At 38.7% G+C, this 16,172-nt stretch overlaps 2 protein-coding genes across 2 annotated transcripts; both read left to right on the plus strand.

Annotated features, from left to right (window-relative positions):
* Positions 1 to 1,680: 1,680 nt before the first annotated feature.
* LOC140930134 (solute carrier family 49 member 4-like) lies at positions 1,681 to 11,725 on the plus strand. Its single transcript, XM_073379801.1, has 11 exons — positions 1,681 to 2,011; positions 2,886 to 2,976; positions 3,843 to 4,096; positions 4,560 to 4,622; positions 4,964 to 5,093; positions 5,858 to 5,904; positions 6,374 to 6,435; positions 8,105 to 8,172; positions 8,867 to 8,985; positions 9,487 to 9,669; positions 10,585 to 11,725. The coding sequence occupies exons 1-11, from the start codon at positions 1,723 to 1,725 to the stop codon at positions 10,827 to 10,829; spliced, it is 1,551 nt and encodes a 516-aa protein (XP_073235902.1). The 5' UTR covers positions 1,681 to 1,722; the 3' UTR covers positions 10,830 to 11,725.
* A 1,222-nt stretch (positions 11,726 to 12,947) lies between these two features.
* LOC140930136 (uncharacterized) lies at positions 12,948 to 16,172 on the plus strand. The gene has a single exon (XM_073379802.1). The coding sequence runs from the start codon at positions 13,354 to 13,356 to the stop codon at positions 15,172 to 15,174; it is 1,821 nt and encodes a 606-aa protein (XP_073235903.1). The 5' UTR covers positions 12,948 to 13,353; the 3' UTR covers positions 15,175 to 16,172.

Below are 16,172 nucleotides of genomic sequence, written 5' to 3' on the forward strand. Positions count from 1 at the left end.
TTAGGACATTTAGTTAGGTTAGGAAATTTAGTTAGGTTAGGACATTCACTCGACAGATTTAACCCTAAACACTGCGCCCCACTAATTTAACCCTAAACATAAAAGTAAACATTTGTGTTAGTTTAGGAAATTTAATTTAGTTAGGTTTTGGAAAACTCACTCGACAGATTTAACCCTAAACATGAAACTCACGTGTAACTCTCACGCGGTCATCACGTGTGATGTCCGCGGTGTCCGAAAAAAATGTGCTCCGTTTTGTACCTGACTAGACCCCCTGAACTACTCACTGGGAACTGTTCCTACAAAATCGTTCACGGGAGCTTTTTTCTCCAATAGTCGCCTCGATGTTCGTGAAGTTAAAAAGGAATCTATAGGAGTGTTATTGGGATATTTTGGGATGAAGTTTTTATCGTTATAAATATGTTTAAAAAAAATCTTGATGTTTGGCCGTTATTTGTAGAAAACGAAGCACTTTTGACATGCAATTTCACCTCATGATAGCTTCAATCTTTTTAAAAACGTGTGTAAAGGATATTATCATCAAGATAGCTCCGGCCGATTGCTAGAGACAAGGATTTCATTAGTATGTATCGAGGCGCTCTTGTTAGCGGTTTTGTAAACATTTCGGTGTTCTTTAATAAATTATTGCTTTGATAGATTTCTAAACAAATTTAATATTCTTCTCGTAATTTGAGCTGAGTACTAGTCAGCCACGTCTTCATTATCACACCGACTGTTACTAATCAGCCATGCACTCTTCTACTAGCGGAGATGATTCTAGAAAGATATGCGGAAGTTTATTCTCAATCAATTCACGACTGGAAAGAGCCCATTCCAGTCAGTGCAGTGCAGTACAGTGCTCAACCAAAAAAAACACTATAAATATGTAAATCAACTAATGATACCCTTCCCTATAACCAGAAACTAATCACGCCTATGCCCATGCAGTCCCCAGTCCGTGGTCCGCAGTCCATGTTTAACTTGGTGTTTTATTGACCGCTTCAGTTCTCCGCGGAGCAGTCTTGGTACAGTTAATTTGCTGATAGTCCCAGGGGCCCCACTCACATATTTTAATGACGGGGGGGTGGGGTCCGACAGAGGTTCATATTTTATACCCAAAAAACTCCCAACTTCAGAATTTGTCTACCCAAAAAAATCCCTACTTTTTTTAGCATACCCAAAAAAATCCCTCAGTGTTTTTGCATCAGCAAATTTTATTATTTATCTTCTGGAAAGCTAAAACATGCCAACTTCAACTTTGGTTTTGGTCAAAAACAAAACTATAAATTGCGCTTATGTTATTTTTGATTTGAGCTGATGAAAAATACAATACCCAAAAAAATCCCTGTGTTGTTTTCGCGACCCAAAAAAATCCCGGCGTCTTTCATAGACCCCAAAAAATCCCTTTTGGCCAAAATGTCAGACCCAAAAAAATCCTTCGGACCCCCCCGTCATTAAAATATGTGAGTGGGGCCCCTGGGCTCATAGTTCCGTTTTAAGAGATCTTGTCTTGAATAACACACGTCTTATTTAAGGCACATATGAAATATTCCTCGTATAAAGGACACTTTAAATAAGTCGTTTATTCAATTCTTGTTTTCCAGGGGAAGGTGTTTTTCCGGATTTTCCAATTGCCTGTATGGTCTTCAGTCTGGTCTTCACTGGCACCAACCTGAAAGCCAATCAGACGGCGCGAATCATCATTCAATCAAAACAGAGAGCATGGCGGACGGATTGCTTTCAGCTAGTCGAAGTTTCCATCACAAACACGACGACGTTGGCGTTATTACCGAATCATGTGCAGTTTATCATAGGCGATGGTATATTTTAGTAGTTTTCTCTCTGATCGCAGGAGTGCAAGCAGCTGTTTGGAACACATGGGGGCCAATAACGGGCTCGGCCGAAGATGTGTTTGGATGGTCAGATGGGACGATAGCGTTACTAGAAAATTGGGGGCCAATTGCATATATTATATCATTCTTGCTGTTTTCTTGGCTCATGGACATTAAAGGTTTGTGTTTTTTTTTTTGCTAAAATTCGTGGAGGTTGGGGATCGGATTCTGCAAGATTTTGCTATGAATATGCGTAATAACAAGTCATTGCGTGCACGTTTCACAGCTCTTTGCGCGCGTTTACATCCGCTGCAATAATCCATGTTTAATTATGTTCAAAAACAGCTTGTACCACTAGTAATCTTGCAAGCTTTTAGATGAAACTACGCTGCCGAGATCACTGTTTCAGGTTCTTAATCAGGGAGTAGAGTATATTTACTTTAAAGCTTAAGCTTAACAAACTGGTAGATTTCCTGTTGTTCAGACGGTCACTAAACGGGTTATTTTAAGTGGCCATCAGCAGTTACTCTATCAATCGACACTAGCTTTTATAAAATATTCGTAATAATATCGATTGATATTATAAAATACGCGACAATGTAAATGTCTCTATTGGCTAGATAAATCTGAAGAAAAAAATAGCTCACTTGTTCGAGTTTATATATTGCATAACAGACACATGTAAATCTTTTAAAGAAATTTACTACAAAAACCACAGGTAACCCAGGATCGCTGTTTGTGTCACGTACGGGTTTCATAACATGAGTAAACATAGAGAACATATGGGGCAAAGTTTAGGTCTGGAAATTCGCTAGAAAATGGAAATAAAAATCGATGAAACTTACCAAGTGGCGAGTTGTTGTTGTCCTTAATATCCGCCATTTTAGTAGGTTAACGTAAGAGTTCTACAGAGGCTACTAGCTTCACATTGCAAGCTGGAGATGCTTCTGTGGTTTCAGGGTTTAGAGAAATTAAATTAAATTAATTTAATATAGAAATAAAAGTATTAAAAGTCTTTTTATTTACATGTCCTATCTTCTGCATTTTCTGCAGGTCTGAGGGTATCTGTACTCGTAACAATTGCGCTAATGTTCGTTGGAACAGGGTTACGTTGTATCACATCAGAACCAAAGAATGCTACATGGTGAGTGACTTGTTGGTGTATTTTTTTATTCTTGGTCCAAATAAAAACATGTTTTGTTTCAAATTTATTGTTGTGTATTATATTGCTATACCCAGATACATAAAAATGACAAATTTGTAAAATTTGCTCCAAGGATGTATTTTAGCCTTTTATTACAGTTTTTAAAATGTCCAGAGTGGTTATGTCTTTGGTTTGTATTTATTGTATTATTTTTATTTTATTGTCACATGGTTTTATTCCTGGCCTTTCAGCTCTTCGTCAATCATACCCAGCTACAACATTCAGTTGACCTGTGGAATATTGTAAAAAATTATGACATCCCCTTTTTAAGAAACATCCTTGTCTAATAAATGCCTCCTTTCCCTTTACAATGTTAAATTTGTATTGATCAGTGCCCCTCTCTGATAAACACCCCCTGTCTAATAGACGCCCCCATGACAATTTCTCCACAAATATACCAGCAAATAACAAAAAGGAGCACATTAAAGCATCTTGTTCAATGTCAAATTCAAATGACAACACAATGACCAAGAATGAAGACTCGGACAATGAAGTTGAGATTTGAAACAGAGATATGGATCTCTAGACAATTATATAAATGTAGATATATCACTGGATCATCTGGATATTCTGCTATTTTATTTATTTTAATTTATAAACTCCCTTGATATTTTCACCAAAAACATATTAGTTTTGTTTAGCTTGTTAAAACCATAAAAGTAGACGCTAAATGCCTCCTATCTATTAAACACCCCCTCTTACCCCTAAAATTAACTAGACGCCCAGGGTGCTTTTTAGAAGATCAATTTTATGGTATGTCCAGTAAACCTGTCTAATAATGGAAAAATTATTTTTATTTAATGTAGGCTGATCCACATAGGTCAATTTCTCAATGACCTCGCTGCACCAGTTGCCATGGGAGCACCACCTTTAGTGTCGTCAACATGGTTTCCTCCTCATCAAAGAGCAACAGCGACAGCAATTGCTTCATTAATGAGCTACGTTGGAATATCTGTGTCCTTTGGTGTAGGTCCCTTTGTTTTGAATCCTTCAGAAGTGGCTGAAGCTCCTCCTAATGCGACCATGCTTGATGTGGCAGATGTTGATAATATTACAAACAGTTAAGTTTTACCAGTGACAAAGTCAAATGCTTGCAAAAATTTGCTTTTGAGTACTGTAATGATATAGTTGACTTGTGGTTCAACTTGTTCTGTGGTTCAAAAAACATGAGGAGGACTAAAATGTTTCTTTGCTCCTCATCTTAGATTATTATGGTTACGGTAATGAACCTGCAGACACTAGCTAAGAAAATTTAAGTAGAAGTCAAGCTGGCTTGAGAATTTTTGTCCTTTATTAGTTGGTAAAGACTGAAATTAATTCAGCTCCAATTCTAAGTGAAAAAATATTATAAATGTTTTTGTCGTTATTATTGTAAAAGCCATATGACAGCAAAAGAGGTTAATTACTGTCTTGACTTCTTTCAATCAACTCTCTCATATTTTTGGCCTTCCAATCTTTAAAAGTTTCATCTTTTTTGTTTTAAATGGTCATGCTTTAATGTTTAGTACTTTTTTTCCTCATAGAAATGCCTTGGAGTGAAGCAGTGTCTATTGCAAAAAGACACATTATGTTGTATATGTATATAGGTAAGTGGTTTTAATTTGGTTAATGTGAAATTAATGATGTCACGTTTATTTTAAAAGTAACAAAATATATACTTTTTTTCAGACCTTCTGGTTATTGTTACTGTAGTACAATGTGATGATTTTTCTTTAACCTTTTGTGGTCTGAACAAAAATTTTTCCCATCATGATCAGCTGTTAATAGACTAGTAGTTTGATCCTGAAATCAACAAAACTCTTGATTGCTTATTGCTTATTGAGACAATACTTAACAGTGTACCCCAGGCTCCTTAAGTGTAATAGTGTAATCATGTGATTAATGCTTTTGTAATGTAATAACCTTGTTTGTCTTCTGCCTTCTGCAGAGTTTGGAATAGTGTGCCTGTTGTTTCTCTGTGTGCTGTTATACTTCCCAGCAAAACCTCCAAAGCCACCCAGCTTTTCTGCAGCAAAGAAGAAGGTTGATTACATAGAAGGCGCAAAGAGGCTTATGAAGTAATGTACACAGTCAACATATATTATTGTTATTATGTATTACACTAACTCTGCATCGTTCCTGTCATTCCCCACCCATTTTTCCCAATTTCTGCCACCTTTCTTTGATCCATCCCTATTTCCTTTCTCCCTTTTCCTGCTCTATTTCTCTCAGTTCCTGCTCTGCTTTTCCCACTTCCTGGACCATTCTTTCAGTTTCTTCCTATTTCTCCCAGTTCTTGCACCCTTCCCCTTTATACAGTTCCTTCCCCTCTTTTCCGAATTTGCCCTGCTCCCTTTTTACCTCTTCCTGCCCCAGTCTCTCAGTTGCTTGTCCTTTTTTCCCAGTTCATATTTCCCATTTTCCAGCTCTTTTCACTTTCCCCTTTTATCTGTCCCATCTGTTCCACTTTTATTTACTTTCCAGTTTGTTCTCTTATTTGTCCAGCTCATGTCCTTTCTTTTATGCAGATCATGCCTCCTTTTCTCTCCTTTCTTTTATGCAGATCATGCCTCCTTTTCTCTGTTCCTATTTCCTTTGCCCACTTTCCATTCCCATTACTCCATCTTCTCAGTTCTTACCATCCATCTCTTTTTCCCAATTCCCTTGCCCTTCCTTCCAGTTCCAGTTGGTGTTCTGTTAGTTCTCTCTTTGTACTTGATGTAACAAGCTTTTTTGTTCACTGGGATGAAACAATGCCGGGGGAGTTAAACCATTGGGACATGGTTGATCAAAATTACCCAAATTATAAAAAAAGTGATTTTTGTTTTTACTATTATAACAGAAACTGGCAGTTCTGGAATTTGAATGTACTCTATGGGTCCACAACAGGTAATGAACTTGCATACTGCATTTGCTCAAATAACCACCAAATCTTAACTAAGCTCCACCTCAGTTGAAAGTTAAAAATTTACATTGAAGGATTTGTATGGAGAACTACTCAACCGTGAGTGGATGGCAAGAGTTGATTATCCAATACAAATCCTTCAAATTTTTGGCAGTCGTCGTAATTGCTAATTTTGAGAATCATATATGATTGAAAATTTATAGGTTAGGCTATTTAAATATGCTCTTTAAGTTTCTGATAAAAGCATTTTTCCAAAAAGAATTGTTTTCTTGTTTACAGAAGGTTGAGCACATGACCAACTATTGACCAACTACAAAAGGCCTATTCAGGTTTATCCTGACTTTCATCCTTGATGGTTCTTTTTTTCTGTTATTGTTCATTCTTCATTAGCTTAGTGTACAATGTAAAGATCTTAAATTGTCATTTTGAAATCATTTTTGTGTTTTATGGTAGGTGTTTTCAGTGGATGGGGCGGAGTTCTGGCTGTAAACCTCCTGTCATTTAACTTGAAGCAAGTAGGATACAAATAATTTATCTCTACCTTCTATGAATAAACTTCCAAGCAGTGTAGTGATGCAGTTAAAAGATACTCATGTTGATCAATGACAATCAATCAAATCTACCTTATATCGAATGATTGATGTTGGCAGCGTCTGAACAGATCTGAGCAAGTTATTTCTTCCAGTCCATATATATTCAATTTATGGTTAATTATAGACGCTTAAATGTGCCTATTTAGCGTCATTGCACCCAGCACGTGGTAGAACCGTGGTACCACGCCTGGTTGCCATCCGTAGTCTTTCCGAAATATCGTAACGTTGTAGAAAGGGAGAAAACAACAGTGAATAGATTACGGAGGGCAACCAACTAGCGCGGTAAATTTTCGCGTGCTGCATGGGAATTTGATATTGTGCTAAACTCGAGACAGTAGGAAATCCCGAGCAAAAAAATATCCAAATCTCTCACATCACTTCATTATTTACTAATTTTGCACCAACGTTACGCAACTTAAAATGTTGTGATAGATTTTATTCGAAACCAATAGATCTCTACAGTAACGGGCTTCTATTCCGATACACTTGCCAAAAACGATAGGGTTCCACAAAAGTAACGGGCTTCTAAACCGATACACGTGCCTTCAACAAAATTACAATTCTCTAAATCGAAAAACTACTCCGTTCAAAATGTCACATGATCACGTGTTCGAAACGTGATCGGCTACATCTAAGGTCAAAAAATGTCACGCGCGAAAAGTAACACAAAACTCCGTGACAAATGTTTCAATGGACACGAAAATAGGGCATCTTATAGTACACTGATCAATTGCAGCAATGAAATTTTTTAAAGAAAATTTATTGTCGAATTTTGGTTTAATCGCTGTTTTCGTCAAAGTAGCCTTAGAAATTACAAAAAGGGCTCAGCATTGCGTTTTACCCAGATTCACATGTTTTCATGTTTTTCGAAATGGCTGAAGTCTACTTTCGTTTAGCTAATTGTAGAGTGTATTAGGGTAATTTGCAAAACGTGTGAGCGATAAAACCTTTCCGGAAACATCCAAAAAGTAGCAAATTTGTCTGCATAAAGTCCAGTCTTCAGTTCATGCATAATTTATACCCTTTTTGTAGAAACTGCAAGATATCTCGAAATTCCTCTTCTGTGAAACTTCGCAAAACGAAAGTATGCGCAGCGTAAATCATTTGCAAAGTTCGGGTTGATGAGGGCTGAAATTCGTTTAAAGCTAAAACCATTGTGACGACATTGACACATGATATTTATTCCGATCGCCCAAAAAATAATATCATAATAAAGTTTAATCCATATGTAATATTGGTTTTACCATAAAGATCAATTTGTTTATGTATAAGAGATTCAAAGATGGAAGGTGTCGCTACAGAATTATTGTATCGAGCCACCTTAAGCCCCGTTTTCAAGGGCACGTTTCTCAATAGGAAAACTGGCCAAGCAATACACCAAGTAATGAGCAAACAGTGCGCGAATTTTATTAATTTGACTGAAATACTTCTTATTTATGCTCAGTTCAAATCGGTGCGGCACATTATGATAATGTTTAAAATGATCATTTCTTGTGGAGTACTTTCAAGTATATTGCACCAAGTACATCAGTAATTTTATGTTACATAGTGCGCCAACAGTTGTTATTTATTTCACTCTTTATGTGTTCAGGATACGGCAGGATGGATTGGTTTCTATGCCAATATAACAGGCTGTATTTTTGGATTTATCATGGCTAGGTAATGAAGTTTACAAGTAGTACCCAGGGGGTAGAGGGTGGGGTATTGATGTTGTATAGATTACTTTTGTTCTGAGGGAGGAGGGGGTTAATGTTATACGGTTTATTTTGATTCTTATGGCATTGATCACAGGCAGCCTAAGCTGACGAGTGAAAATCACTGTTGAATTTCATAACGTAACTATATAAGTTGTACGGTATTTTATTGTGCGTTGATGTCATGTTAGTTTATTTCAGAGTGATTCTAGCACGTTTTTATCCTGGCGTTGTCCTCTTTATATATCGTTTACTATTATACTATGTAAACTGTGGATTTGGAATCAAATGGCGACGTCCCAGCTTACTGTTAATATAGTTACACATGTGCAGAGAACACTTGTGTTGTCTTTCCCTGCCAGCAGAGGCACTTTTCCCTGTTATTCGGTGGGCCAAATACCAGGGAGAAGTTGCCTCTGCTAGCAGGGAAATGTTGTCTTCCATCATCCTCATCATTTAATTCATTTGTTAGCCCTAAACCGAGGATAAACCGAGGGTAAATTGAGTCTTCCTGACTTAGCGCATGGACTTTTTATCTCCTATTTAGAGAATTTAAGGTCTGATTGGATATGGCTTCGTTTAAATATTGTAGTATAGATCATAATAGGACCGGTTGTGAGACGTCGCGCATAACCAATTTTAATTTGATTCATTGTTAGGTTTGCGGATGTATTTACAGGACACATGAAGTTGTTTCTCATTTTTCTTTTCGTGGGTTCTACTGGCTCCTTCCTCTGGTTTTCTCTGCTCTGTCAAGGTCTTATTCCGTTTGGAATAGGTACGTTTTGACTACATCCGTTTGAACACCCCGTTTGTCTCTGTTCGTACGGATCGCGTCTTTTTTAGACGTAATCGGAAACCTATTAGGGAGCTGAATATGCAAAAACGACCGCGACGTCTACGAAAATGTCACTTAAAAAGTGTGTTTGCACTGCTTTAAACTTTATAGCGCTTATTCGAACTCGTTCATGTCGTCAAATTTTGGAGAAAATCTCGGGAGTTGAATTCTAAAGAAAAAGAGGGTCGTTTTTTAGTGTTCACGTCCTTCAAGAAACGTGAAATTAATGAGGCAGTTTCACTTTCACTTTCACTTTCACTTTCACGACTACAAAAAATTGTACAAAAAAGCGTAATGCACGTGCAAAGTTATTGTTTTGCTTTTAAACCTGTTGTTTTTTGCCGTTCTTGTTGCTGTCGCCGGCGTCGTTGCTTAAGCTCCCCAATATTTTAAACTTTCCTTATACGTTATTCGTGTTTTTTTTTTCTTTTCCACCTTCAGTTTGGCTTTACATCTCAGCTGTTCTTGGTGGCTGTTTTATCAATGGCTCTATCCCTCTGTTTTATGAACTTACAATTGAGACAACTTATCCCATCGCTGAAGGAATTCCTATGGCTGTAGTTACCACTTCAAACCATGTGGCCTGCTTGCTGTTCTTGGCAGCTCTTATGATCCCTGGTATAGGTAAGTCAGATGGAAAGCTTGCTCCTACTTCTTGGCTTTTGTTTAGCAAGGGAAACATTTGCAAAGAAACAGTATTGAAATTGTGAAATTGATAATTATAGTGTCAGTGATTTCAATCGATGTTGTGCCAGGAATTTCAGGCCACGAAGAGAAGATTCGGGATGCTCTAAAAAAACCGTGGTTTCCACAAATGGGGATCATCCCATTGTATTCCGCGAATCGAAAACGTTTATTCCTTTTTATCATAATCCGAATAAAAAATTATGTGGATTTTTTAACCCTCCAACCTGCCCTTCGAGCAGTCCGTAAGGACCTGTTTGTATGAAGAAAAAGTTTGCCCTATACCCTCCAGCCAAGTCAACCTTGGCGTGCGTTTATATGAGATAAACGTTGTCCCTTTTCTCGATAACTCAAGCCAACAGCCAGCGTTCGCGCATGCTCTGATCGCCACGTTGTGAAAGGAAATGAAACCGTTGCTCAAGTAGGCGAGTGGCCCTTCTACCGGATATATAGAGCGATTTTCGTTTGACCTTGAAATGAAAAAGCGCGAACAAATAGAAACAAAAAACGAACGGAAATGAAGCGATTTGATTGGTTTATCGAACGGATACAAACGCGCGTGGCTTTTGGTTGGTTAAGCGAACGCTCGGCTGAAAAAACTTAATGCCCGAAGAACTTTCTAGAAATCAATCGATACTTCGCTTTGACGTCATACTGCAACACGATTGGCCAATCGAACAATGCCTTCTCCATATGAGGGTTTTCTTTGGCGGGAAAACGAAGAGTCTATGTTTTGATCTTTTCATCCATTGGCTGATAAAACAAATAACGAACACTGACCGAAACCATTTTTCAAGGTCATACGAAAATCGCTCTAAACGGGGCCTAATATTTGAGGTTTGATTTCGTATCCAGGTACCATGTGGATGAATTGGTGTATGGTGGGCATATGCGCTGGATGTATTCCACTGTTACTACTGTTTAAAGAGAAATACTCGCGTTTGCAGTTAGATGCAGCTAACAAGAAAGCCAAGCGGATATCTGTTCAAGTCTCCCAAGACGAAGAAACCCCACTGGTATCTTCCGTTAATAAAGGACAGTACGGTGGGGATGATAATGTCTTCAAAAATAGGGCTAGCTCAAATACTTCCGAAGTTTAAATCGTTGTTGTTGCACTGTTGTTTTTTCATATCGAAAAGGACTAATTTTTTTTTTAAAAAATTTAAATTTTAATATCTTATCGAAAGCTGTACTAGTACTACTATGAAGGTAGCAATAACCAGCTTTCTCTTGAATGGTAATAATCAATACCACGGGAAAAGGAACTGTCGATAACGTCATTTTAATGGTTCAATTTTAGGACTTCGCCCACTAATTCAAAAGGTAGTACCACCTTGCACAGTGTAAAAAACAATTATACAGGAAAGTACTGCTCAGTAGCTTTCATTTAAGTAGTCACACTATATGATTTCAACCACAGACTCACACTTAGAACCACCTTGTACAGCATACAATACAGTTCCACATGCCTTGAATCGAACTCCTACTTAGAACTTAATCAAGAATATACTATGTTGAAGTCGATGTGTACTCTTGGTTGCCAACCACGGTACAAGGTGGCCATGGTGGTGAATACAATTTAATTTTTTTCGAAGAATTTACAAGAAAGTGGATTTAAGTTCCCAGTGGAGAAAAATGCTTTGGTTTTTGACCATCAACGTGGCTGTCGTGGCGTCGCGTGCAACCAGCAAGAATCGGAAATCTGGAAGGTTTACTGGGTAAAAACCGTATTTTATTCCTGTTTATATCAAGCATTATGTTGGTGAACAATAGTAATTGGCGAACAAAAGTAATTATAAACTGAAATAAAATAATAATAATGTTTGGAATAAATAAGAAGCAAATGCCGGTTAGCCGCTTATAAAGCATATGCATAATAATCAATGCAATATATTTAAATTAAGCATCCTATTTAATTGACCCTTTTTTGATGTTCAAAGCAATATTTTTTCTTCCCAAATTTAAAATAAATCTGAATTTTTTAATAAAGACGTTATTCGCAAAAAAATTAATCTGTTTCTTCTCTTCAGTTTTGGACCCTGCGATGATAAAAGATTAACCTGAGATCAGGCTCTATTTTCGTTTCGCTTTGAAAATTACATTCCGGCGGGCAAGACGAAACGAAAAGAGAGCACCAATTTCAGCGGTAGCCGTTAGAGAGAATGTATGAGAACCGCTCAAATTGGGCCTGATCTCAGGTTACTAAAAGATCAACACAATAAGTTTCCCCGGGGGGGGGGGTACTTCAGGAATTGTTGGGTGGAGATGTGCCGCTAGCTAGAGCTAGCGCTAGTTCAATTAAATTATGCTACACTATACTAGATTAAACTCCCGAAATCCCCCCCCTTCTATCCCAGAGTAGCTGTTTTCCAGAAACTACTGAGGTCACAAACACGGTCCAGCGAAAACAAAACCGATTTGATTTTTTTATATTCTTGAGTGGCAGTTCCCGGTTTCCTTAGTCTAGATTAAAATCTTCAACCAATTGATCAGTTTCCTGGAAAATGATACCCTGTTCTACACCTAAAACTCTCTGATTTATATACCCTATCCCAGAGTAAACTGCTTGAAAACCATACCCTTCACTGTGGCACATATCTATATAGCCCATATAGCAGTATCCCCCTCCCCACGGTCTCCCATCTCTTGGCCTCGCTAGGTAGGGTACTCTCCCTCGCTCCGCGCTCCTCATCCTTTTTGTGTATTGCGCCTACAATACCTCAGACTGTCATCCTATGGCGCTTCGCGGTCTAAAAGCTCTCTTCGTCGCTTTACGTTTTCTGCGGTGAATCTCGTGAGGACGACTTGCAGCAAGTCTAACTATGCCTCAGCACCTCCCAACAAAGACATTTTTGATCGTGTGGGAGTTTCATGCATGAAATCATGTGAAATGCTAAGAGGCCGCACTCAGATCAGAAAAGACAAGGAACTGAGACCGTATTGACGTCCGACTGTCTGATTTTTACGGTCTGGAAGGCATTGTTTAAAATAGAAGCATTTTTAATTTGTAAAACAGATTGACCTCAAACTGCGTGGCATAATTCCATCTGGCATTACATGGAGTAAAAAAAATTAAGTATTCAGATATCCAAACTCTGTATTCTTAAATGTATGCTTTTAGAACTACATTACCTAAAGACCCGGTATGAAAGCAACAACAACAACAATGTATTTATTTAAAGAAATATAAAGTTAACAATACTTCATGTCCTGAAATGATTCCTTGAATGAGCTATTTGTCGGTGAAAGGCATATGATATCCTAAGTTTGTACCTGGCGTTTAAATAATACTTCACTTGCTTGTTCGAAATGAGCTTGATGGAAACTGTCCAAAATATCGACTTTTTTCATTGGTCAAGATACCGATCTTTAGACACTGGTTGCTGACAATTTAAGGCTAAAATTACGGAGTTAATTGTAGTAGTTATTCTCTCCACTTCTCTTTTGTTAAAAAGGTGTCATAGTAACAGGAGAAATGAGCCTTTGATCTGTGGCGCTTTATTTAGTACGTGACCTTTCCTGGTCGGGCGGGACAATAGAGTGCATCCGGTTTAGATATAATTACACGTTAATAACCCGTAAAAATAACCCATAAATACCACTTGGTTTTATTCCGGCGAGTATATGATACTCACGAAACTAAACTTTTCTTCCACGATCACAGAGTTTGCATGTCATGATTCACGCGAAATGACTACGACCTTCAGGTTGATCAACTGTTCGAATCGCGAGTGTTCTATTTGTGGGAATACACGATTCGAACTCAAATGTCTCCCGTGCTCACATAATATTTGCACAGAATGTCTTCAAAGCAAGCGACGTATGAAAAGCTTAAATACATCCGTGTATTGTCCAATAGATGAACACAAGTTTAATCTCGCAAATAATGGAATTGATAGTCTACCAACGAAGGGACACTTGATCGAAGTAACAAGCAATGGAGGACAACAGAATTTCGATCGACCGTCCATTGAATTTTCAACTGATCTCAGCGAGATGTCTGAAATGTACGAGTTGTTGACATATACCCAGGAGTATCGTAATGACCTGGCGGCAGCTATCAGGGACATGGAGCACGGGATTGATGCGTCATTGTCGGTCCAGGAGGAACGAGTTAAGGAAGAAATCCGCAGCACAGCTGACGCACTCGTGGACGCTGTTCGCGCTAAGGAAAAGGAGCTCTATCAAGACGTGGATCGATTAATCGCGTCGGAAAAGCGAGATCGCTATCAAGAAATAGCAGATTTTTCACTACAGGCACACCACGTTATTCAAGTTGTTGAAATGAATCATGGAAAGTTTAAACCAGGCAGGAGGGACGAGTTGTTGGCGAATAAAGTACAAGCACAGTTACTTGCGGTGAAACAGCGAAAGAGTTCGTTGATGGAGGATCAGGAAAAGCGTGTGTACGAGATGTCTTTTGTGGCGAACAATGGGTGCTTTCAAGAGCCGCTCGGAAGGGTCAAATGCGACATAGATATAAAAGAAGCACGGGATGATAAGAATGATGGCGCCAAATTTACTAATGAAGATGGGCCCATAGAGAAGCGTCGACTGTCTTCTCAAAGAGACTCAAAGAGAAAGCCCGGTCAAGTTCTTAGTGTTATGATTCCACCAAGCCCACTGTCAGAAAAATTTCTCCCTTGGGCTTTATCAGTCAGCGAGAGCGGGCACATCGCTGTTGTTGACCGAGGAAATAACTGCATTCATATTTTTGACCCCATGGGAGATTTTTTGCGTCACGTCGCCAAGCCCTACGGCAACAAGTTGCTTGAAGTGTATGGCGTGACTTTTATGTCGCGCAACACTTTCGCTGTCTCTGAGTACTCCCCTACGACCGGAAGCGGTTGTCTTATTGAGATGGGGATTTCCGGAGAGCACTTGCGCGTGATTGCTAATCTCAAAGGACCAGCGCACGTGACTTCATTTACTTCTTTTTCAAGTTCATGTAAGAACATCATCGCAGTTTACTACACTAACAGTATGGAGGCTCCTGATGTGTTTAGTGCGAGAGATGAACGAAATTTCGAGTTACCTGTTGGAAAATGTTCGCGGACGGGTCTGAACCATGCTCAAAAAGGAGTGCATCTCAAGGATAAATTCATCTTTTCAGACAGCAACAAAGTAGCAAACCAAGGTTGCGTGAAAGTCTTCGATTCGGACTGTCAGTTCGTCACCAGTTTCGGAGAACAACCACTTTGGAACGAGAAGAGCCTGGGTCATCCGCTGCGTATTGCCGCTGACCCATTGAATTGCGTGCTCATGGTATATCAACAGTTTTCTAACAGAATGAGGGTTTATGACGTCACTGGCGCATGCGTATCGGAATTCCCCACAACATCCGGGCTACTTGATTTTACTGTTGCCCCTGATGGCAGACTCGTCGCTACTTGTAGCAAAAACAGTGAATTCCCCAACTCGGTTGTCACATTATCATATATGTAGGACCGTGAATTATTGAGATCTGGTGGGTTGAGTTGTTTAAAAACAGACCAGAACAAAATGTCGAAAATGCTTTAATGTAGGTTTGTAGAAAACTGATTTTAAGTTGATTATTTAACACTTGGAGAGATTACTTTATTAGCCTGGATGGAAGGTGGGTTAGAAAATTAATATGGGGCCCAAGATAAACGATGGGCTTGAGAGACGAGGATGACACGAACGTACTACCTCTTTCCCTCGCGACCAGTTCTTATTTGCGTCCTAACTTTCTCATGCGCCTCCTAGCGGCTAATTTTGTATAAGAAGCAGCTAATAGAAGACAGATGACAGAGATGAATTCAGGAGAAGAGAATGGAAGGGCGATCCTTATATTTGGCAAGCCTGAAATTCAATTTATGAGGGGTGCATGTCAAGGACAATTCAAACGGTATTTTTAATTTCAAAGAGGATAGTCCCTGATATCAGTCAGTACACCCCGTTTACCTCCAAAGCCAGGGAAAAGCGACCTGGGGACGAGGTTGGTTCAAAAAGCCTGCATCTGGCCTATAGTCTTGACGTAGAGCAATGTTTTTGGTAGCTTATCGTAGGATTATTGGCTCCTCGGTCTGGTATGCAGGTTGTTTAAGAATCTTGTACCAGAGAGAAAACTACAATCTAAAGGAGCATATTGTGTATAAACTGACTTCTCTTACCTTAAAGATGTAAAGGAAAAACAAACGATTGTTAATTAGTCGGTGCTATTTCTATTATAATTGCCTATGAAATAAAGATTGAATAAGTACAGGTTTATATCCTACTCAAGATAAAAGAATTTCAGTACATGTAAGATCATATTAGCCGTCAATTTTTTATGTTCTGCCTTTTCTTTTAAAAGTGTTAACTGGAAGGATCCAAATCATCTCAAATAAGGTTTACGGAATAGGCCGAAGAAACTTTACTTGTAGAAAGGGGGGAGAGATCAACATAACCATCCTACTATTAAACACAAGAATACCCGGTCA

The sequence above is a fragment of the Porites lutea genome, chromosome 3 (assembly GCF_958299795.1).
Source record: "Porites lutea chromosome 3, jaPorLute2.1, whole genome shotgun sequence".
In the NCBI taxonomy this organism is placed as follows: domain Eukaryota; kingdom Metazoa; phylum Cnidaria; class Anthozoa; order Scleractinia; family Poritidae; genus Porites; species Porites lutea.